At 43.2% G+C, this 21,763-nt stretch overlaps 2 protein-coding genes across 8 annotated transcripts in view; one reads left to right on the top strand and one right to left on the bottom strand.

Moving 5' to 3' along the window:
* Nucleotides 1-12,186, top strand: part of srpra (SRP receptor subunit alpha) — a 40,254-nt gene extending 28,068 nt beyond the window's left edge. The window contains exons 6-13 of the mRNA XM_078198926.1: nt 1,447-1,578; nt 1,710-1,828; nt 1,965-2,051; nt 3,688-3,860; nt 7,271-7,484; nt 9,116-9,279; nt 10,570-10,668; nt 11,698-12,186. Of these exons, the coding sequence (XP_078055052.1) occupies nt 1,447-1,578; nt 1,710-1,828; nt 1,965-2,051; nt 3,688-3,860; nt 7,271-7,484; nt 9,116-9,279; nt 10,570-10,668; nt 11,698-11,826 (1,117 nt within the window). The 3' untranslated portion in view covers nt 11,827-12,186. The remainder of the gene's footprint in view (nt 1-1,446; nt 1,579-1,709; nt 1,829-1,964; nt 2,052-3,687; nt 3,861-7,270; nt 7,485-9,115; nt 9,280-10,569; nt 10,669-11,697) is intronic.
* Nucleotides 12,187-13,849: 1,663 nt separating this feature from the next.
* fam118b (family with sequence similarity 118 member B) overlaps nt 13,850-21,763 on the bottom strand; it is a 49,869-nt gene continuing 41,955 nt past the window's right edge. For 5 of the 7 annotated variants that reach the window (XM_078198824.1, XM_078198828.1, XM_078198829.1 and 2 more), the window contains 3 exons: nt 18,934-19,219; nt 16,994-17,050; nt 14,105-14,532 (listed from right to left, as the gene is read on the bottom strand). In XM_078198824.1, coding sequence (XP_078054950.1) covers nt 14,489-14,532; nt 16,994-17,050; nt 18,934-19,219 — 387 coding nt within the window. In that variant the 3' untranslated portion in view covers nt 14,105-14,488. Of the gene's footprint in view, nt 14,533-16,993; nt 17,051-18,933; nt 19,220-21,763 lie in introns of all 7 variants that reach the window. The other 2 variants (XM_078198827.1, XM_078198826.1) reach the window with 1 other exon arrangement.

Raw genomic sequence — 21,763 nt, forward strand, 5'->3', positions numbered from 1 at the left:
ATTGTGCAGATACACAAATCATTAAAAGCAACACTGGTTAATTTGGCTGTTACAAAGCACTGGAGTTGAATTCGAGAGGGATAGAATTATAAAACAGAAGTTGTTAAATTTGTATAAAATCTTGTTTAGGCCACACTTGAGGTGTGCACACAGCTCTTTGTTTCCATATTATAAAGGGATATAGAAGCACTGGACAAGATTTAAAAATGATTTACGAGATGATACAAAACTGAGAAATTCATATGAATTAGGATCAGGTAGACCTATCAGGAATGATTGAACATGTTGTGGATTTTTTTCTGTAAGGAGAAGGATGAAGGACAATATAATAGATATGAAAGGGCTTGATAGGGTAAACATCAGAATTAGGGGCCATAAATATAACACAGCCCCTCATAAATTCAACAGGGAAATTGGAAACTATTTTATCCAGGGAGTGATTCGGATGTGGAACAGGGAGAAGATAAATATCATAACTGTATTGAAGTGGAAGTTAGATGAGCATGAGGGAAAAAGCAAAAGAAGGTTATATTGATGGGCTTAGATGTGCGGTGGGGAGGTTTGTATGGGACACAAGCACTCGTATGAACCAGTTGAGCCAAATAGCCATTTTATGCCATATGTTCTACATGTTTTATTTAGATTGGGAGACAGAGTTTGTTGGGGGCTTTTTTGATTACAAAGGTCCCTCCCCTTCAGTTTACAGCTGTCTTTGCAATTTGATTATTCTTGTGAGGGTCTTTGGGTAGGGTTTCCCATCTATATTTTTGTATCCTTAGTCTCTGCTTCCCATTTCACCTAACATGCAGAACTGAGACACTAAAAGCATGACCTTCTTGCAGACCGTCTTTCCCGTAAATCCAGCCACAAAAAGCTACCCAGGCATAGTTCATCCCTTCACCTTTCATTCTCCCACTGCCCACATAATTAGTTTAGGCGTTCACTGTGCATGCTGGCTGATCAATTGACATGTGTTTTAGGCATTTTTAAAATGTAGGAGTTATTAAGTAAATAGTTCAGTAAAAATATGTCATATCGAGATGAACAAGAGCGGTAGGTTAACGTCTGAAACAGCCCCACCCCAAGCAACTCTGCTAAATGTGGATTAATTCATTATCATATTGGTAGGATTTTGCTGTGTGGAAAATAGTTGTTCATTTCTTTGTTATAAGTCAATGCACTGTCAAAATGTGTCACTGTGCATGGAATATCGAGTCCATTCTGTGACAAGGCAAATGTTTCTTTTCTGTTCCTGTTTTCCATATTATGATTCATAGAGAAAGTTAAGTGAGAGTTCAGACGAGATGACAGATTTATAAGAGGCATACAGAGATAGACAGATGAATAAAAAGACAGCTCCAGGAAGGGAGACATTCTTTTACTTTTTCTGCAACGGTCAGTTGGTTTTAAAAATTGAGCTTATTCAGAAATTGTTTCTCATGACAGCGATTTATCATTTCAGAATTTATGTTTTGGATCAATGGCAGGAGATTTGAAAACTGTAGATTATGAGAGCAGTGAAGAGGAGGAGGAGGAGGAAGAGGAGGAGGAAGTAATCCAAGAAACTTCTCACGTCAGGTATGGATGAACCAAATTCATCCCCTTCAGACTTGAACGTTCAAGCATCCATCCAATGAGACTATTCATAAGTTGTTAAACTGGATTTCTGTGATAGTTTGCATTTGTTTAATGTACAATATTCCACTTAGTGTGAAGAAGCGTGGATTTGGTGGAATGTTTGGAATGCTAAAGGGCCTGGTTGGATCCAAAAGCCTTACCCCCCAGGACATGGAACCGGTCCTTGACAAAATGAAAGATCACTTGATTGGTAGGTTGCAGGGACCTCCTCAGACTAACCTATGACTCTACATATGATTGCAATGCAATTTACCTGTATACCACAACTAATCTGATTGGCCTTCAATATTATCCTTGACTCGTATTTTCTCTCTACCTACCCGCAGCTAAAAATGTTGCTGCAGATATTGCAGTCCGTCTGTGTGGATCGGTGGCCAAGAAGTTGGAGGGAAAAGTCATGGGAACCTTCAGCAGTAAGTTGGATTTATGTTGTGACCTGACCATCACCATGACCCTTGTTTAACATAAGTTTAAAAAGTTTATTTTATTAGTCACAAATAAGGTTTACATTAATACTGCAGTGAAGTTACTGTGAAATTCCTCTAATTGCCACACTGCGGCGCCTGATCGGGCCAGTGCGCCAAACCAGCACGTCTTTCAGACGTACCTCATGAAGTTAAATTGTAGATTTGAGGCCAAGTTCAGCTTTCACGAAGTGCTTCCAGTCGGTAGTTACCTTCATTGCTGTCAGCTCGTCAACTATAGAGAATGTGATCAGACTTTGAATGTTAGAAGGTGGTGTAGGGGAGGAGTGATTCTTTAGAGCCACCTTTCCACCAATGGATGGACCTTGTCTATCACTAAATATCTTGCAGGCTTAAATTTGATAGCATTCTGTTGTGTCCTGTGGCTTCTAAAATTGTTCTGTAGTAAAGGTGATGCGCAGTCCACCTAATTTAAATGTAACAATGTATGCATTCCTTGTGAGATCTCTAGCCTGTAACAAGCTTCATTGGAGAAATCTTGTCATTCTAAGGAGCACTTTCACTTTCCTAATAGAGACTGTTACATTTATGAATGGCATCCTTTGCCGCACCTTCATTGCCTATACAAGTTTCACAAGCACCATAACACAAATCCTAAGAGCAAGCTTAGTGATGGCCATGTAATTGCAGTAAGGAGTCTAACAACGCCAGGTTAAAGTCCAACAGGTTTATTTGGTTGGACTTTAACCTGGTGTTGTTAGACTCCTTACTGTGTTTACCCCAGTCCAACGCCTGCATCTCCACATCATGTAATTGCAGCCACCTTGCAGTCTACATCAGGGAAAATGTTTGAGATAGCTGCAAGGATAAAATGACAGAAACTGGAGTAGCTACAGCAGTAGAACCAATCTTGTCATGTTTAGTTATTAAAAATGTTGTGTCAAAGTTTGAGAGTACAGTATAAGCCAATAAATTAATTTATCTCCATCTTGTACTAGCTGTGGTTTGAACTCCTGTATTTGTACCATGTTCTGTGTCTCATGTTTTTGGAACTCTGCGCACTAAGTGATGCCTGTCTCCGGGTGGCAGCTTCTGGCTGTTGTGTGTGCTCACTTTTTTAAACATCAAGCGCTATGTCCTCCGATAGTGCACAGTGAGGTAGTGTTTCCGTCTAGTACCACAGCTTGTGTCACTTTAGGGGGGAAAAAAATAGCAAATTCCAAAGGAAAACTTCAGGTGGTTTACAAAATATCCCATGGGCAGAATGAGCTGATCTTGCCATTTTCTCTGGGGTGGGGTAGAGAAAACTAACCACAGTTTCTGTTGGTTTCTGCTGGAACTGATTTGTGCATAAACATTGGGTGAAGTAAGGAGGGTGCTCAGCTGTGTTTCCACTCTCCTCCCACCCAAAAAAATAGGAAAGCTCATTAACAAGGTTATTGTTTAGACTGGCATCCCTGGTGTGTTGCTGCAAGCTGCTCGTACAACTGGTATCCTGGTAGCACAGGGAATGTGGTGGGGGCGGGGTTGCAAAGTAGATGCCAACCTGTTTTCTTTCAGTCCTTTTTCTTGATTTGTCAGCCACCCTTCCCCCTTGCTAACTGAGCCTACCTTTCTCTGACAGCGGTGACCTCAACAGTGAAGCAGGCATTGCAGGATTCCCTCGTCCAGATCCTGCAGCCAAAGAGGCGCGTCGATATCCTGCGTGATATCATCGAAGCTCAGAAGCTGAGACATCCCTTTGTCGTTACTTTCTGCGGTGTGAACGGAGTTGGAAAGTCTACCAACCTTGCCAAGGTTGAGCATCAGTGAAAGCTATTGTTGTGATAACGTAACAGTTGTTCACAGGATGGTAAAGGTGCAACAATCACAAATTCAAGAGCAGCGGGAAACAAGTGGGTTTCGTCATTTCCCCAGCACCCCCTCTTATTCCTGTGCCGTTTAATTTTCCCAGCTCAAATGGAAACTTGTTTGCTCCTGGCTTTGGCGGGTGGGCATCTTTCTCCTTTTCTGGCTGAGTTCAATTTTTAGCCCTGACCTGTTTCGTTTCCAAAGACCAGCTGCCTTCTCCTCTGTAACATTTAACCATCTGTGGCCCTGCTTCAATCCAATACTTGTAGCAGGAACTGAAAATAAGCATGTAGGTGCAGCAAGCAATTAGGAAGCAAATGGCATGTTGGCCTTTATTGCAAGTGGACTGGAGTGGAGAATAAAGAAGTCTTGCCACAGGTGAAACCACATCTGGAATACTGAGATATTGGTCTGCATCTTTAAGGAAAGGAAGACTTGCAGTGGAGGGAGTGCAGCAAAGGTTCGCTAGATTGATCCCTGAGACGAGAGGCTTGTCCTATGCTGAGAGGCTGAGATTGGGCTCAAAATTCCCTCGAGTTTAGAGGAATGCGAGGGGTGATCTTGTTGAAACATGCAAGCTTCTGAAGAGATTTGGCAGAGTGTATCCTGAGGGGTTATTTACCCTGGCTGGGGAATGTGGAACACAGGCAGCTTTACGATAAGGCAGTTAGGAATCTTTGGAGTTCCCTTATCCCCAGAGGGTTCTGCACACTCCATCATTGAATATATTTATGGTTGAGATGGACAGATTTTTTGGCCTGTCAGGGAATTGAGGGAAATATTTATTCCTTATTCATTCATGGGACATGAGCATCCCTGGCTGGCCAGCATTTATTGCCCATCCCTAGAAGAGTAGTTGAGAGTCCCAACCACATTGCTGTGGCTCTGGAGTCACATGTAGGCCAGACCAGATAAGGATGGCAGATTTCCTTCCGTAAAGGACATTAATGAACCAGATGGTTTTTTCCGACAATTGACAATGGTCATCAGTAGATTCTTAATCCCAGATATTTTTTGTCAAATTCAAATTCCACCATCTGCCATGGCGGGATTCGAATCCGAATCCCCAGACCATTAGTTGAGTTTCTGGATTAATAGTCCAGCGATAATACCACTCGACCATCGCCTCCCCACATATTATGGGCAGGAATGTGAAGTTGAATATCAGGCATGATTATATTGATTGGCAGAACAAATTTGAGGAGCTGCAAGGTCAACTCTCTATTGATTAATATGTTCTTAATTCCCTCTGCTTATCCAGCTTCGCTCACCTTTTTCCCAGCAAATCAAACTTATAGTCACCCTTCTCTGACTGTGTCCATTCTTTTTCTTTACATCTCTTATAATAGAGGCCACTCTCGAAATACAAAATGTAACAGCACTGATTACCCTGTAAGATAGAGTAATTCTACACTCTGGGCATGTCCTTTTCCTACCGTTTGCACATATATCTCCTCTATATTGCGTATTTGCTGTTAAGCTGTCGACTTCTGTTTTTGACCCTGTCCCTCAACAAACTTAGAATTCTGTTTCCTAGAGTTCCAGCAATCTGTTTCTTCCATCAGTGAGGCTCCTCACATATAAACAGGAGTTCTGCTCCAGTGAAGGCAGCTTTCCTTTGTTTGTGACTCTGTAGCCCTGTGCAATAGGATACCAAGTCATAGATAAGGGACAGAAATAGTCCTGGTCCTCTCATGCTGACACTAATAGTTAAGAAAGCTCACCGATGCCTCTACTTTCTCAGAAGACTAAGGAAATTTGGCATGTTAGCTACGACTCTCACCAACTTTTACACATGCACCATAGAAAGCATTCTTTCTGATTTTATCACAGCTTGGTATGGCTCCTGCTCTGCCCAAGACCGCAAAGAACTACAAAAGGTTGTGAATGAAGCCCAGTCCATCACGCAAACCAGCCTCCCATCCATTGACTCTGTCTACACTTCCCGCTGCCTCGGCAAAGCAGCCGGCATAATTAAGGACCCCACACACCCCGGACATTCTCTCTCTCTTCCTTCCGTCGGGAAAAAGATACAAAATTTTGAGGTCACGTACCAACCGACTCAAGAACTGCTTTTTCCCTGCTGTTGTCAAACTTTCGAATGGACCTACCTCGCATTAAGTTGATCTTTCTCTACACCCTAGCTATGACTGTAACACTACATTCTGCACTCTCTCCTTTCCTTCTCTATGAATGGTATGCTTTGTCTGTATAGTGTGCAAGAAACAATGCTTTTCACTGTATGTTAATACATGTGACAATATCAAATCAAATCAGTATTACCCTTTGGAGACCTGATACAAATGGCAGAGTTAGTGAGGAAGTGAGGGGTAAAGAAAAACCTTCTTGAGGTGGGGTGATTAGGCAACTAAAAACCAGAGATCCTGGGTGACAGGCCTGAGCATAGAGAGGGGAGGATACCTGTGAATGGATACGTTTTATTGACAAGGTTGTTGGGGAGAAAGGGAGGCCCTTGTTGGGGTGATGGGGAGGAGCATAAGTCACGTTTAGAGTCAGAGCGTACAAAGGACCCTTTGGCCTATCGAGTCTGCACTGACAACTACCAGTAAACTAACTATGTAATGCATGTCTGCAGCTAGTTTGCACAATTGCTTGTAACTTTTTGCTGATTTAAATGTCTATTTATTTTGGATGTTTTTGTAGTAAAACACAAAAGTTTAAAAAAAAAATCTTGTAGCTGAAGACCATCGATATGGCAGTCCACCATCTATAAAACACCAGTCAGAAATCTGATGGAATACTCTTCCAGTCGCCTTGATGACTGCAGTTCCAAGCTCGACACCTTCCAAGACAAAACAACCTATTTGATCAGCCCATCCACCACCTGAAGCATTCACTCCCTCTACCACTGGTTCATAGCTGTTGTTGGTGTATCTTCACACCCATATTGTTTTTACCCTTTAGGGAATAGTGGGCAAAGTGATGGAAGGATTTCTGAGTTGATTATCAGACTGGCTCATAGTGACCGCAGTGTGCACCATCTACATGTTGCACACTCAAAGGCTTATTCGCATCGCATGCTAATCCCATTTTCCTACACTGATATTTTAAGTACCTATCCAAATATTTTTTTCAAGGTTGTAAGGTTTCCGCCCTCCACTACCTTCCCAGGCTGGACATGGGAGTGAAAACCGCAGCCATAAAACCAACATCTTCCAGGTCTGTCTAAGCAAGAGAACTGGGAAATGTATGGAAATAAACAAAAGCTCCAATTGCTGTAAACCTAAAAGCAATAAAACAGATCAGTTAGTACCTGAACAAAAAGGGCCTTGCTGTTTGTGACGGTCGTCTCACCTGCGGGATTAGGAAATGTAATTGCTTTTTGCTTCCCGCAGATTACCTTCTGGCTGATGGAAAATGGGTTTCGGGTTCTTATTGCTGCCTGTGACACTTTCCGAGCTGGGGCTGTGGAACAGCTCCGGACTCACACTCGCCGTCTGAACACCCTGCACCCACCTGAGGAGCACAATGGTCAGAGTATGGTCCAGCTCTTTGAGCGGGGATATGGGAAGGATGCTGCTGGCATTGCAATGGAAGCCATCGCATTTGGTAATTTTTGAAAGCTTTATTGCACGAGACCCTCCAAGGCATTTCATTGTCTGAGGCATTTTGAGATGTTTCCAAGGCATGTGACGTGCACTTTTTTTCTGGTGCTAAATGTTCCTACTTTCTTGTGATTTACTGAGTTCTTTCTGCCTCACTCTGGCCCCTGAGACTGATAGTACACGACCTCACATGTACATGCTAAAGCAAGACTGAGATTATGGTCACTTGGTAGAACTTTTCAGACTCTGGAAGCCATAGTTTCTACAAGTGTAGTAAATCCCATTTGACAGAATACATGGGATTTGTTTAGTACGTTTTCCAGATATTCTGGAGAGAAAAATGGGAATCTTTGTAGAATTGCATCTGACTTATGAACATGCGATTAACATTCATTTCACCACCAAAGATGCCTGCAGTATAAAACTACGTCAACTGAGCACTGTTATTATCCAGCAAAGGGTCTGAATCCTGGGTTTCCAGGCATCAGTCCTCAATATGGCAGTCCACCATCTACAAAACACCAGTCAGGAATCTGATGGAATACTCTTCCAGTCGCCTTGATCCTTCCGTTCCAAGCTCCACACCTTCCAAGACAAAATAGCCTATTTGATCAGCCCATCTACCACCTTAAGGATTCATTCCCTCCTCCACTGGCTCGTAGTTGTTGTATCTTCACACGCATACTGTTTTTTTTACCCTTTAGGGAATAGTGTGAGAAGTAATGGTAGGATTTCTGAGCTGATTATCAGACTAGCTCATAGTGACCGCAGTGTGGACCATCTACATGTTGCACTGCAGCAACTCTCAAAGGCTCATTCAACAGCATCTTCATAAGACGTAGGAGCAGGAGTGGGTCATTCGGCCCATCAAGTCTGCTCCGCCATGCAATGAGATCATGACTGATCTGATATGATAATCCTCAACTCCACTTTCCTGCCGTATCCTCATAACCTTGATTCCCTTACTGATTAAAAATCTGTCCCCCTGTCTTCCAAAAGCATGACCACTACCACCTAGAAGGACAAGGGCAACAGACAAATGGGAAACGCCACCGTCCACAAGTTCCCCCTCCAGGCCACAATCACCATCATGACTTCAAAAAAATATCACATCACTGGGTCAAAATCCTGGAACTCCCTCCCTAACAGCATTGTGGCTGTCCCTCCACCACACGGACTGCAGTGGCTTAAGCAGGTATCTCAACAGCATCATCTTTGGGACAATTAGGAGTTGGGAAATATTTGTTAGTGACACTTGCATCGCATGAGTGAATAAAAACAACAATGATTAGTTAAAACTAATGAAGCTTTCTCAAGCTCTGGGCAGTACAGTCCAAACACGAGCACAGCTGCAGATTCAGAATGTTTGCACAGCGCCAGTGCAGAGCTGATGAAACAATTAGTTTCTTGTCTCCCTTCCTTCACTGGGATCAGTAGAAACTGGGCAACTGAGAGATGGTAATTAGGTTAGTTCCCACAACATGAATTTGCCATTTGAAAAAGATAACAGCCCTTGTTTTCAGAGCAGCTGCCTGTTTGCTTGGAGTTGGGTTGAGACCTCTTGTCCTTGATTCAGTTTAATCCTCCAATGCCAAGCTCTAAATATAAAGTTTAAAGTGCACATTTCTTCCACAGCTCGAAACCAGAGCTTTGATGTGGTGCTGGTGGACACGGCAGGCCGAATGCAGGACAATACCCCACTGATGACTGCTCTTGCCAAACTCATCGCCATTAATATGCCAGATCTGGTGCTTTTTGTCGGTGAAGCATTGGTGGGAAACGAGGCTGTGGATCAGTTGGTGAGTATCAGCTGCTGCTTGGCTCCGGAGGAAATTTCCATCATACACAGCATGTCAGGAATTACTCCACGCCTTTAAACTCTTGGGATTGTGGACTTTTGACAACAGGTTCTGTCAGCATGTGAGCCCATTTTCTAAATAATTTACCCAGAAAGAAAGGAATCTACAGCTCCCTCCCACCCTCAGCAACTGTTAGAGCATCCAACAATGTCTGAAATCGTTCCAACACTCAATGAACAATTAATAGTTTTTTAAGACAAGTAGAGAAGGGAGGGGAAAGCAGAGGTTTATGATTAGGTGGGTGGAAAGCATGATTGATTAATGATGAGCATGGCAAAAGAGAATGATTGGACAATTCCAAACAAAGGATGGGTCTGCATGAGATTTAAATATGGCAACACATCTGCTCGAGAGAGACCTTTGGCTTCGAAGCTGATTGCAGTGATAGAGAGGAGTTCAATTCACTGGCTAATCTGGGTAATCAGCAAGTCAAGCAGCAAGTTATGCAGCAACTTGGTCTGATGCTCTTGGAAACTATCAGAGTAGCAAGCTTTTTGGTTATACATTGCACCTTAATAGAGTTCTTTAAGTCCTGATTAAATGAACATCAGTTGGACAAATCTCCTTAACATTTGCTTCTAATGTGATACCTGTAACTCAGCATCTCTAATTTCTTACACCAGTGGTGACAGACTAATACCTATTTCTACTGTCCCTCAACACGTGCACCTATTAGGACTCTACCCCAGTATTATTTAGTTTATTTATTAGTGTCACAAGTAGGCTTACATTAACACTGCAATGAAGTTACTGTGAAAATCCCCTAGTTGCCACACTCCAGCGCCTGTTCGGGTATACTGAGGGAGAATTTTAGCATGGCCAGTGTACCTAACTAGCATGTCTTTCGGGCTGTGGGAGGAAACCCATGCAGACACGGGGAGGACATGCAAACTCCGCACAGTGACTCAAGCCAGGAATCGAACCCAGGTCCCTGGTGCTGAGGCAGCAGTGCTAACTAGACCTGAATTTAGTGTGATAGTGATGGACCTGTACACTCAACTACTGTACCTCAGTGTTAGTAACATATGTAGTCAGCATCTATTGTAGTGCTATACAACTCAAAATGTTTTCTCGAGATACAATGCAAGTTTGGAAGAACAGATCCAATAATTTGCCTACCAGGCATTTTCACAGTAAAAATTAGTTCACGTGCTTTACTGAAATCCATTACTAACCTGCTGCAGCAGGGGTTTGTGTTTTGTACTGACTTTGTCTCTCTCCCCCTCTCAGGTAAAGTTCAACCAGGCTCTGGCTGACCATTCAATGGCTGAAAAACCACGGCTGATTGATGGCATTGTTCTGACTAAATTTGATACGATTGATGATAAGGTAATGCTCAAGTATTTAGTGACCCCCTTGTTAATCTTGTGTAACCTGACTAGAATTCAGTACAACTACAGTAAGAGATAGTGGAGTTATTTGTTCACCTTTGTTTGTTTAAATGCCCTACAAATTAAGGTCTTTGTAAGTATTTCTCAACTGGTAATTTTTATTCATGTTGGTCGGTGCAGGTATAATCATTTCAAACTTTGACTGGACAGTGAACTGTAGATGAGATCCACGCTATGTTCATGAGATAGTGTTAAACATAGATCAGGTACAGCAGCTGTGCAGTTAGTCTTTCCACTACCAATAATGAAAACTTACCTTGTGATATTTCTCTGACATCCAAACCAAATTCCAGTCATGTACTGAATGTTTTCCTGACTCCTTTTCAACGTGTACATAACCTGAGCGAAAACAAGTTTCTGACATTTCAAAATCAGAATCAAGGCACTATTATTTGGCTGTTTCTTTCTCTTTCTACATCTCCAAGACCAGAGACTTGTTTATTCAAACTTGTGCTGAAATAGGGTTGTGAATTTCAGGTGATTTGTGGCTTGCGACTGTGCTGGGGTGTTTCTTTATTGTAACTTTACACATGGCCCACAGAGTTCCATTGTATATGAAGTATTGGAGACCTCTGAGGTGGATGTAATGTTGGGCTTTTTAGCTGAGTATAATCTCTATCTCTTTCCAATGATGGGCTTAATGTGTCTTATTTACTCATGGTCAGAGTGAGGAGTATCTGATCAATGTAGGAACAGGAGGTCATCGGGTCCCGTCAAACATGTTCCACTATTTAATAAGGTCAGGGCTGATGTGCAACTCCTGACTCCGTCCAATTACCAGGGAAGTGGTCACGAGCAAACTGTTGGAGCTGCCTTGTCCACTTTGAAATCCATTTGGCATAGTGCATAGAACTTTCTCATCTCCAATTGCTGCCACCACTTGTGCCAGATTAATACTCACTACTGTTGTACCTGTATTGTCCACTCACTTGAGCACCAATATTTACAGGCTTTTCTCTTGTTACAGGTTGGTGCTGCGATTTCTATGACCTACATCACTGGCCAACCGATAGTCTTTGTTGGAACTGGACAGACTTACAATGACCTGCGCAGCCTCAATGCCAAGGCTGTGGTCAGTGCTCTGATGAAGGCCTAAATACTTGCTTTTCACTACTGTCTTAATGCAACCCAACTGCCACCAAATTGTCCTCCTTCAACCCATCACTGATTTCTCCCTGCATATTGGAGGATTGCTGTTGAATATGTTTTGTGGCATTACCTGTTCAAATTGCAACATTTCCAGCGTCTGTCTGCTGCAAACCCCTCCAACGTGCTTTTTTTAAAAAAAAACAGAAAAGTCCACCACCTCATCACTGATGGAGAATAGAAATCCACTGCTTTCCTTTTGTATAAAAAAAGTCTTTTAATTCTTAGTGCAATAAACTTCAGTACTGGCTGCCTATGAATTAGAGAAATTGTAAAGAGAATTTATTAAATAAAGCTGCTATCATTGTCAGCTGTGGCCTTGTCAGCTGTTGTCCTTTTTTTCAATGGGTTCCTGATTTTGGCCTATGGATGGTACAGCTAGCTCCTGTTTCTCTGGATTTACAAGGTAGAGTATTTTCTGTTTATTGTTGGAAAACAGTATCTTATTCAACACCACGGAGAAAATTTGCTTGAATACTACAAAAAAGTAATGTGCTAGAACTCGAGCAATTTGATCTACACTTGGAGGGATTCCCACACTGATCACCTTGCTTCTGTATAATGCATTGCTGGGTGTTCTGATTCCATTCAAATTCATTGTCAGATAAAGTGCTTTGTGCAGGTCTCCTCCAGTAACTTACCCTGTTAACCAAGGAAATCTACTTGTTTGAAAAGTTGCCATCAGTATTATTTTGAGAAATAGTTTCAAAAGCAGGACAGCTCGTTGAATAACTCCATCTTTGTACCAAGCTTGACCCAAGTATATTATCAATGATTTCAAATCTTGCCCAGTCCCAACTTATAAAACCAGCCAGAAATTTCAGGAGCTGGAATGGCATTGTGCTGTTTTTTAAAAAAAAAATAAAACCCTATCACACAAAGGCCAGTGGACCCAACCGATCTTGATCTTTACACTTCACACAAGCTTCTTCCCAACCCACTTCATCTAACCGAAACAATCTCCTTCCCCTTTCTCCCTTGTGTATTTGCCCTACAGTGCTCGTCACCTCACCTATTCCATATGGTTATACATTCCTAACCATTGTGGGGCAGCACAGTGGCACAGTTGGTTCAATTCTGACCTCAGGTAACTGTGTATGGAGTTTGCACTTTTTCTCCATGCTTGCATGGGTTTCTTCTGGGTGCTCCGATTTCCTCCCACAATCCAAAGAAGGGGATAAATTGCCCCTTCATGTCAGGGAGATTAGCAGGGTAAATATGTGGGGTTATAGGGATAGAGCCTGGGTGGGATTGTTGTCAGTACAGCCTCCATGGTCTACTGCACTGTAGGAATTCTATGATTCAACTTTGGATAAGGCAGTTTCTCTTGAATTCTTCACTGGCTTTATTAGTGACTAACTTGTGCCTAATTTTAGACTCCAGTAGAAATGCCTTTCCTACATTGAAATTATCAAGGAGTTTGATAGGTTTAAAGACCTTTTCTAACCAACTCCAGTTATTTTTCTCTAGAGAAACTCCTGCCTGTCCAGTTCCTGACATCCTAAAAGCTAGTTGCTCATTGGTTAGGTGCACCAATATTTAAAATGGTCATTCCTCTTGTAGCTGTTTCTATAACTCTTCCTGCATTGTGTAAAGGCATCATCCTTGGCACATTCAGGGTCCTAAGACATTTGTTCTAACAAAACTGATTGAGAGAAACCCATTGCAGAATTGTAGACTGTAGTTATCAGTAATTGGGTTGAGGAGGAGATGGTGGGAAGATGGTAATAAAGAAACAAGGTTTGAAAGCCCACCATTGCAGCTGGTGAAATTTGAATTCACTTAATAAAACTGGAATATAAAACTAGTCTTTATGACAACTATCATCTATTTTTATTAGAACCAACCTGTCATTTAGGGAAGGAAATCTGCCATCCTTGCTTGGTTTGGCCTATGTGATTGACTCAACTTGAGTGGCATACTAGGGCATTTATGGGGAATTGGGAAAAACATGCTGACATCTACACAAAATTAAAAATCAAATTGATTTATTTTTGCAATCGGATGGGTTAGTTAGTCTGGAATGGATCTGAATGCATGTCAAGTTAAATTTATGCCACCCTGTCTCACATCAGATCTTTCTCACTCTTTTGTATACAACTAGCTTCTGGTTAAGTTTCTTCACAAAAATTCTTGAACACTTTGATATTTTCTCCTGCTGTATGTAGGGGTTTAAAAACATGCTACTAATTTTTCACTTGCTGTGCATCAGAATACCAAAACAGTCATATCATTAATGATTTTTAATGATAAAATAATCTGTACAGAAGTCAGTCATTAACAGTACAAAATTTCTACATCAAACTAACTGTACAATTGCAAGAGTTGTCAAGTATGGGAGAAGAACTCTTGATGAAGTCCATGAAATCCAGCTCACTTTGAGCAAAAAAACAGAGATCGACAAGTTTAAAAACCAGAAGCTTGACTCAAATGAAGAAAATGGGAGTGTTTGCAGTACAGTGAGGTGGAACATTCCTTTCAGCATGTGCTCTCTCTGCAGGTAGCCAGCTTTGGCCTCATCAGCGGCTGTCAGTTACTGTGCATCCCACAATAACATTCTCGTCCATGCCTGGGTTGTGTTTCAACAGTCAGTCTTACAAAAGGCCAAGTGCTCATCTCCCCAGCTTTATCTCATCATCTGTTTCCATTTTCTGACCTGGGCAGGAGAACAAATCATGGTTGAGCAGACAACTCCAACAGTTCATAAGATATACATTTAACCTGTACAGATATGGGCTGGATTGAGCTTTAAGGGGTTAACTTGCAAAGGTCCTTGATCTTGCAAGTTAAAAGGGAGGTGGGGGTCCAAAAGGCAATATTCTTATGCTATAGGGCAATGGAGCCTACATGTTTTATTCGTTTTTACAGGACTTGGGTATTACCGAGAAGGTCAGCATTTATTTTGCATTCTCAATTGCCCTAGAGAAAGTGATGATGAGCTGCCTTGAACCACTGCAGTCCCTGAGGTGTAGGCACACCAACAGTGCTGTTAGGGAAGGAGTTCCAGGATTCAGAACAGCGACAGAACAACGATGGTGAGTGACTTGAAGGGGCATTTCCAAGTGGTGGTGTGTCCATGTGCCTGCTGTCCTTGTCCTAGATGATAGCAGTTGTGGGTTCGGAAGGTCAAAGAACAGCACAGGAACAGGCCCCTCAGTCCATCAAGCCGGCACAGGCACGTCAAAGGAGTCTTGGTGACCTACTGAATTCCATCAGCAAATAATCATAGAATCTAAGGAATTAAACTGGGAGGTTATTCAGCCACTTGGGTTTTACTGGCAGTAGTTACTTTCCAAATGGAGCTATCTATTCCCTCTCAATTTCCTTAGATTGCTTGTCGTCTTTTAAAAAAGGGTGTTATAGTTTCTGTCTCAATATCAAGAGCTGGAGGAGGCCATTTGGCTCAATGTGCTCCACCATTCAATAAGATCACGGTTTATCTTCTAACTCAACTCCACTTTCCTGCAGGATCTCTGTATCCCTCAATTCCTTTTGTGCCTAAAAATCTACTAACCTCTGCCTAGAATGTATTCAATATTCCACAACCAAGTGAAAACATTTTGCACCATCATAGTCCCAAATGGCTGACTTTCACTCTGGGACTTTGACCCGCAACCTCAGCCAGGGGAAGCATCCTCCCTATATCCACACCAAGCCCCCTCTCCCCAGCACAGTGTCATCCTGCCCCCCCCCACGCACTTCACTAATCACCTCCAAACTCCAGAGAACACAGGCCTCGTCCACTAAATATCTCCTCACAGGTCAATGTTCCCGTCTCAGGAATCAGCCTGGTGAACCTTCGCTGCACTTCCCGAAGTGCAAGCGCATCCCTCCCAGTCACACAGACCAAATCTGTGCACAGCACTCCAGACTGTTCCATCGCAACACTTGAATCCTCTGCAACAAAAGCCAACAAACCACCTGACATCACAACTGCCTGCTGCCACTCTTTGTTCTCTGTGCATAAGGGCATCCAGGTTCCCCCAGCCTGACACTAGTACAACTCAGTCTCCCACTGCAAAAAGCACTCCACTTTGGACAGCACGGTGGCACAGTGGTTAGCACTGCTGCCTCACAGCACCAGGGACCTGGGTTCGATTCCAGTCTTGGGCGAGTGTCCTCCCACAGTAAGAAGTCTCACAACACCAGGTTAAAGTCCAACAGGTTTATTTGGTAGCAAAAGCCACCTGTGTTTACCCCAGTCCAACGCCGGCACCTCCACATCATTCCTCCCACAGTCCAAAGATGTGCAGGTTAGGTGGATTGGCCATGCTAAATTGCCCCTTAGTGTCACAGGATGTATGGATTAGCAGGGTAAATATGTAGGGTTATGGGGATACAGCCTGGGTAGAATGCTCTGTCGAAGTGCAGACTCGATGGGCTGAATGGTCTATTGCGCTGTAGTAATTCCATGGTTCTCCATTTTGTTCCAACCAAAGTGGACAATTTCACACTCCATCTGGCATGTTCCAGCCCTCTCATCTCACCTCCCCACACCATCTCCGCACCAGCTAACTCTGATACAGCACAATTATAAATAACCAAGGCCCAAGCACCAAGCATTGCAGTATACCCAGTCAGATGTTTGGAGGGTGTTTCCGCTGGTTGGGGAATCTAGAATTTGTGGTCACAGAAGAAGAGATTGGCTGTTTAGGACTAAGGTAAGGAGAGATGTGTTCACACGGAGGTTTGTGAATCTTTGTAATTCTCTACAAAGGCAGTAGTTGCTCAATTGTTGACCTTATTTTGATTACAGAAGGAATTAAGGGATAACGGGGATAATGCAGGATCTTACTGAACAATGCAGCAGACCTGAGTGGTTAAATCCTCTCACCTGGTCCAAAGGTTTGAATTTTTCTTAAAAATTAGCTTTTCGGATAAAAAAAGAGAACTATTGTTCAGGTCCCCATCGGTCAGGACAAAGAAAAGTCAATCACCCAGGGTCAATAAAAAACAGGCCAGTTTCAAGTACATCCTAACCCTAACGTTCCCCCACCTCCTTCAAAAGCAAAGTCTCTTTGGATGTTTTTGGACATAAATGCAATTTGTTGCTTTAAAATGTGATTTGAAGCATCACACATGGAAGGACTCAAATAAAGCGGACTCTAAATCCATACCTTGGCTATTCACTGTAAAAGGACCATTCTTGTATATATTGTCAACGTTGGATGCTCCTATCAGGAAAAACAACAAAGGAGCAGTGCAGATTAGACACAAAACTGGAAGGTTCCTGCAGCAAACCTCAACTTCAGGATTGAAGCCTCTTTGGATAATTCATAGCATTTTGAGTGAACATTTCAGCTAATGAGATGAAAGACATCATTCTTGGAGACTAAACACTTTAAAGTTTAGACTCTTCACCAATGTCAAGCACTCTCAGGTTAGGTTTAGTACGGGTCAGATGCAGAATAAGTTGCTCAGCTCCGAGCCCAGAAGAACACTCCCAATTACACCATTATGACATTTGATATCCCACACCAGCTGCTCACATTACAACTGGATCTATGTCATCACTACCCAGCTCATTTGGGGCGTTTAACAGAAGATCAGTCAGGAACTGCCCATGATTCTCCACCCATTCACTTCAGTGGGTACTAAACCAAGGCTGGGCATGTTGCAACATCTGGTAACCATGTCCAGCTGGCTAAGCTCTTGTTCCCTGGCACCAAAATAGGAAATCTAGCTTCATACCTTTATTCCCAATTTGGGAGAATTTTTTTTTTAAATTCTGAGTATAAGTTTGCAATAAACTTGTGGAAATGTTAAGACATTATTGACAAAGATGTTATGATTGGACCATCTGTAAGGATGCTGAGACCCACCATCTGTCTCCACTGTAACTGGTTAAAGTCTATGCTTTCTCAGTTCCTCAAGAAGTCTGTGTCAAGCCATAAGATATAGGAGCAGAATTAGACTATTTGGCCCATCGAGCCGGCTCCATTTTCCTGAGGCAATGAATCAGGCTGCAGTTATAATACGGCCAGGCTTCCACTGATGCAAACTGATTTTTGGACACACTAATGTAAAAGGATTTGTATAACTCAAGATTACAAAATGTACTGAAGTCCCAGTGATGCATTGTGAATGCAGCATAACTCCAACTTTATTGGAGGATTGCAAAGAGTTTAAGAAGTTGTATTAAAATTGTACCCATTAGTATCATATGTTGTGAAAACACCACCAGTTCAGCAAGCTGACTGGAGCCTGGTCCTGAACAAAATGGAGGGCTGGGCCCTAAAATTCCACCATTCTAATAGATGATGACCACTTGTGACAGTCAGGATTGAATTACTCGGATTTTCCTTTCACCCATTTTCTCGATTCCCCATGATCTCCTGTAGACACTGCCAGCTTTCACGAGTACTGACTGCTCTCTGGGATCGCTGGGGAATTTGCCCCTTCAAGCTGGGGACAGATGTTCCTCAGTTTATTATCTATGCAATCCATCTCTTGTCCATTTCATATCTTCAGTGATGATACTGAGACTCTCAAAATTAAAAGTCCATCCTGTATCGTCGGACACATCAGAACAGAGGGCCATTTGATCCTTTGTCCCTGTTCCAACATTCAGTTAGAATTGTAGCTCAACTGGACCTCCGTTCCATCTAAGCCTTTGCTCCATATCGTTTGAGACTCTTACTGAATAATTGACTTCCTTCCAAATTACTTATACATAATCTCAAAAGTTGAGGCCCCAATAGCGATCCTCAGGGAACAATACTCATTATTTCCTGCCAATTGGAGAACTAACCTTTTAATACCTATTCTGCCTCTTATCTCCCAGCCAATTGTAGACTCCGGCATCTTGATCACAGAGGCTGAACGATGAGATTTTGGATTACTGGATTTTCAGATACACGCTTACACCAGTCACTGGACAGCAAACAGGAGCAGGAAGCCAAGCTATTTATTTTCCCCAAATAAACCCATTCTGAATACTGCATTAGTCCAACACATCATCAAGTAGGTCTTCCTCCTGCAAAATGACATGCTCCCAATATCCACTGCAACTTGTATGCTTAGTTACTGGATTAAATCCAATCTTCTAACAACATACCTTGCCTCCCTAATGAACAGATGGCGTTGGTTAACCGTTCGAGATATTCTGGCAAATCATAGTAATCGTCCCCGTACGAGATCACTTTAATCCCTTTGTCCAGCATGTTTTCACGAAGCTTTTTAAATTCATCCACATCATCCCTGCGCACCAGCATGAAGTGTTCCAGGTCAGACTTGTTCCTCACTGCTTCCAGGAAGAGCGACTGGAACGTTGTGTCCTCGACTGTCCGGCCACAGCCGAGGAAGACAAAGGCCTTATTTTCATACAGCTTCTGAATTTCTCTCTGTTCAGTAATTAAAACAGAAGCAATTATAGTAGTGCCCACTGCTCAATGTACAATAGTTACTGATTGAGACCACATTACAAATGTTCACATTTGCAAAAGTTAAACATTTATTCAAAGAGTGCTGGTCTTTTATCATCTCCTCTCCTCATGGCTGTGGCTCCTGCTGGTACCACAAGTGCCCTAAAGCTCATTGCCCAAGTGACCACAGTTCCTGTGTCAGCCTCAACAGTTAATGTCAATAAGCTATGGGTGAATCAAGTCCAAATCCTTTCCTCATCCAATGTCCACGCTTACAGACATTTTGCTGCAAGAACCACTGGATTGCAAACAGAATCACGTGAACTTTTGTGGACTGTTTCCTCCATTTTAGCACAGGGCATCATGGAGTATAATATAAAGGGAAAGACTCTTAGTACTGTAGAGGATCAGAAGGACCTTGGGGTCCGGGTCCATAGGACTCTGAAATCGGCCCCGCAGGTGGAGGTGGTGGTCAAGAAGGCATATGGTGGAGTTGTGGATAGTCTGGAGGGATGTCAGAAGTTACAGAGGGACATAGATAGGATGCAAGACTGGGCGGACAAGTGGCAGATGGACTTCAACCCAGATAAATGCGTCGTAGTCCATTTTGGTAGGTCAAATGGGATGAAGGAGTACAATATAAAAGGGAAAGACTCTTAGTACTGTAGAGGATCAGAAGGACCTTGGGGTCCGGGTCCATAGGACTCTGAAATCGGCCCCGCAGGTGAAGGAGGTGGTTAAGGCGGCATATGGTGTGCTGGGCTTTATTAATCGAGGGATTGAGTTTAGGAGTCCGGGGATAATGATGCAGCTATATAAGACTCTCGTCAGACCCCACTTGGAGTACTGTGCTCAGTTCCGGTCACCTCACTATAGGAAGGATGTGGAAAAGATTGAAAGGGTGCAGAGGAGATTTACAAGGATGTTGCCTGGATTGAGTGGCATGCCTTATGAGGACAGGCTGAGGGAGCCCGGTCTTTTCTCCTTGGAGAGACGAAGGATGAGAGGAGACCTAATAGAGGTGTATAAGAGGCATAGATCGGGTGGACTCTCAGAGGCTTTTTCCCCAGAGTGGAAATGGCTGCTACGAGAGGACACAGGTTTAAGGTGCTGGGGGGTAGGTACAGGGGAGATGTTAGGGGTAAGTTATTCACAGAAGGTGGTGAGCGAGTGGAATCGGCTGCCGTCAGTGGTGGTGGAGGCGAACTCAATAGGGTCTTTTAAGAGACTCCTGGATGAGTACATGGAGCTTAATAGGATGGAGGGTTATAGGTAGGTCTAGAAGGTAGGGATGTGTTCGGCACAACTTGTGGGCCGAAGGGCCTGTTTGTGCTGTAGTTTTTCTATGTTTCTATGTTCTATCATCAAAACTGCTGCTTTGGCAGAGATCAGCCAACTCCTCACTCATCCCAGTTCCTGGCTTTGTGAGCACATTCATTCACTGAACAGCAAGAGCAAAAACAACCTGCATTTATAAAGCATCCAAGTACTAATCATGTCATGAGGCCCTGACTTTTGCCAGTTAGCAAAGCCTGACACTGTCAAAAACCCAGAATTTAAATTATTGTGAGGAATATAGTGTGACAAGAGGATTTTTGTTTATTCTTTCAGGCAATGAGGGCATTGCTGACAAGTCCAACGTTTATTGCCTATCCTTAATTGCCCTCAAGGTGGTGGTGGTGAGCCACTTTCTTGAACTCTAGCAGTCCATGTGGTCTAGGCACACCCACAGTGCTGTTGGAGAGATACCTCCAGGATTTTGCTGCAGTGACAGTGAAGGGACAGTGATATATTTCCAGGTCAGGGTGGTGAGTGGCTCAGAAGGAAACCTGCAGGGGATGGATTTCTCACGCATCTGCCCCTTTATCCTTCTCGGTGGTAAAGATCATGTGTTTGGAAGATGCTATCGAAGAAGCCTTGGTGAGTTGCTGCAGAGCATCTTGTATGTAGTGCTGCCAGAACGTTCATGAGGGAGGAGGTGAATGCTTAAGGTGGTGGATGAAGTATTGATTGAGTGGATGCTTTCTCCTGAGTGGTGTTCTATTATGCCAATCTCCATTGTATCGTCGCCCAGAAACCCCAGTAGACAGAAACCTGGCAGGTGGTGAGGTCCAACTACGTCCACCACCACCCCCCCCCCCCCTTCAACGAACAGTGGTCAAGACAATGCGAGGCCAGCGATCAGGGCCGATAACGGACTCCAGATCCCAGAGACCAGATACAGTATGCCTCTTCGAACTTGATACGCCCATCTTTCAAACTGAGATTATGAAAGCATGGCAGCCAGTTCTCAGATTCAGCCGGGAAGTTCTCCTCAGCTCCTCTCAGGAGATCGGGCACACGGACATTCCTTCTCCAGCCCCACCTCTCCGAATTAGTCAGGATGTCCGACATCCCATGCAGCAAGTTTTCCAAGAACCAAAGGTGAACCTTCACCGAGGAAAGTGCCCTCTTGTCCGACGAGCTTCTTTTATCCACTACAGCTGTTTCCTTTCAGATATCATCAATTCATGAAATTGAGCA

Source organism: Mustelus asterias, chromosome 27, assembly GCF_964213995.1.
Source record: "Mustelus asterias chromosome 27, sMusAst1.hap1.1, whole genome shotgun sequence".
In the NCBI taxonomy this organism is placed as follows: domain Eukaryota; kingdom Metazoa; phylum Chordata; class Chondrichthyes; order Carcharhiniformes; family Triakidae; genus Mustelus; species Mustelus asterias.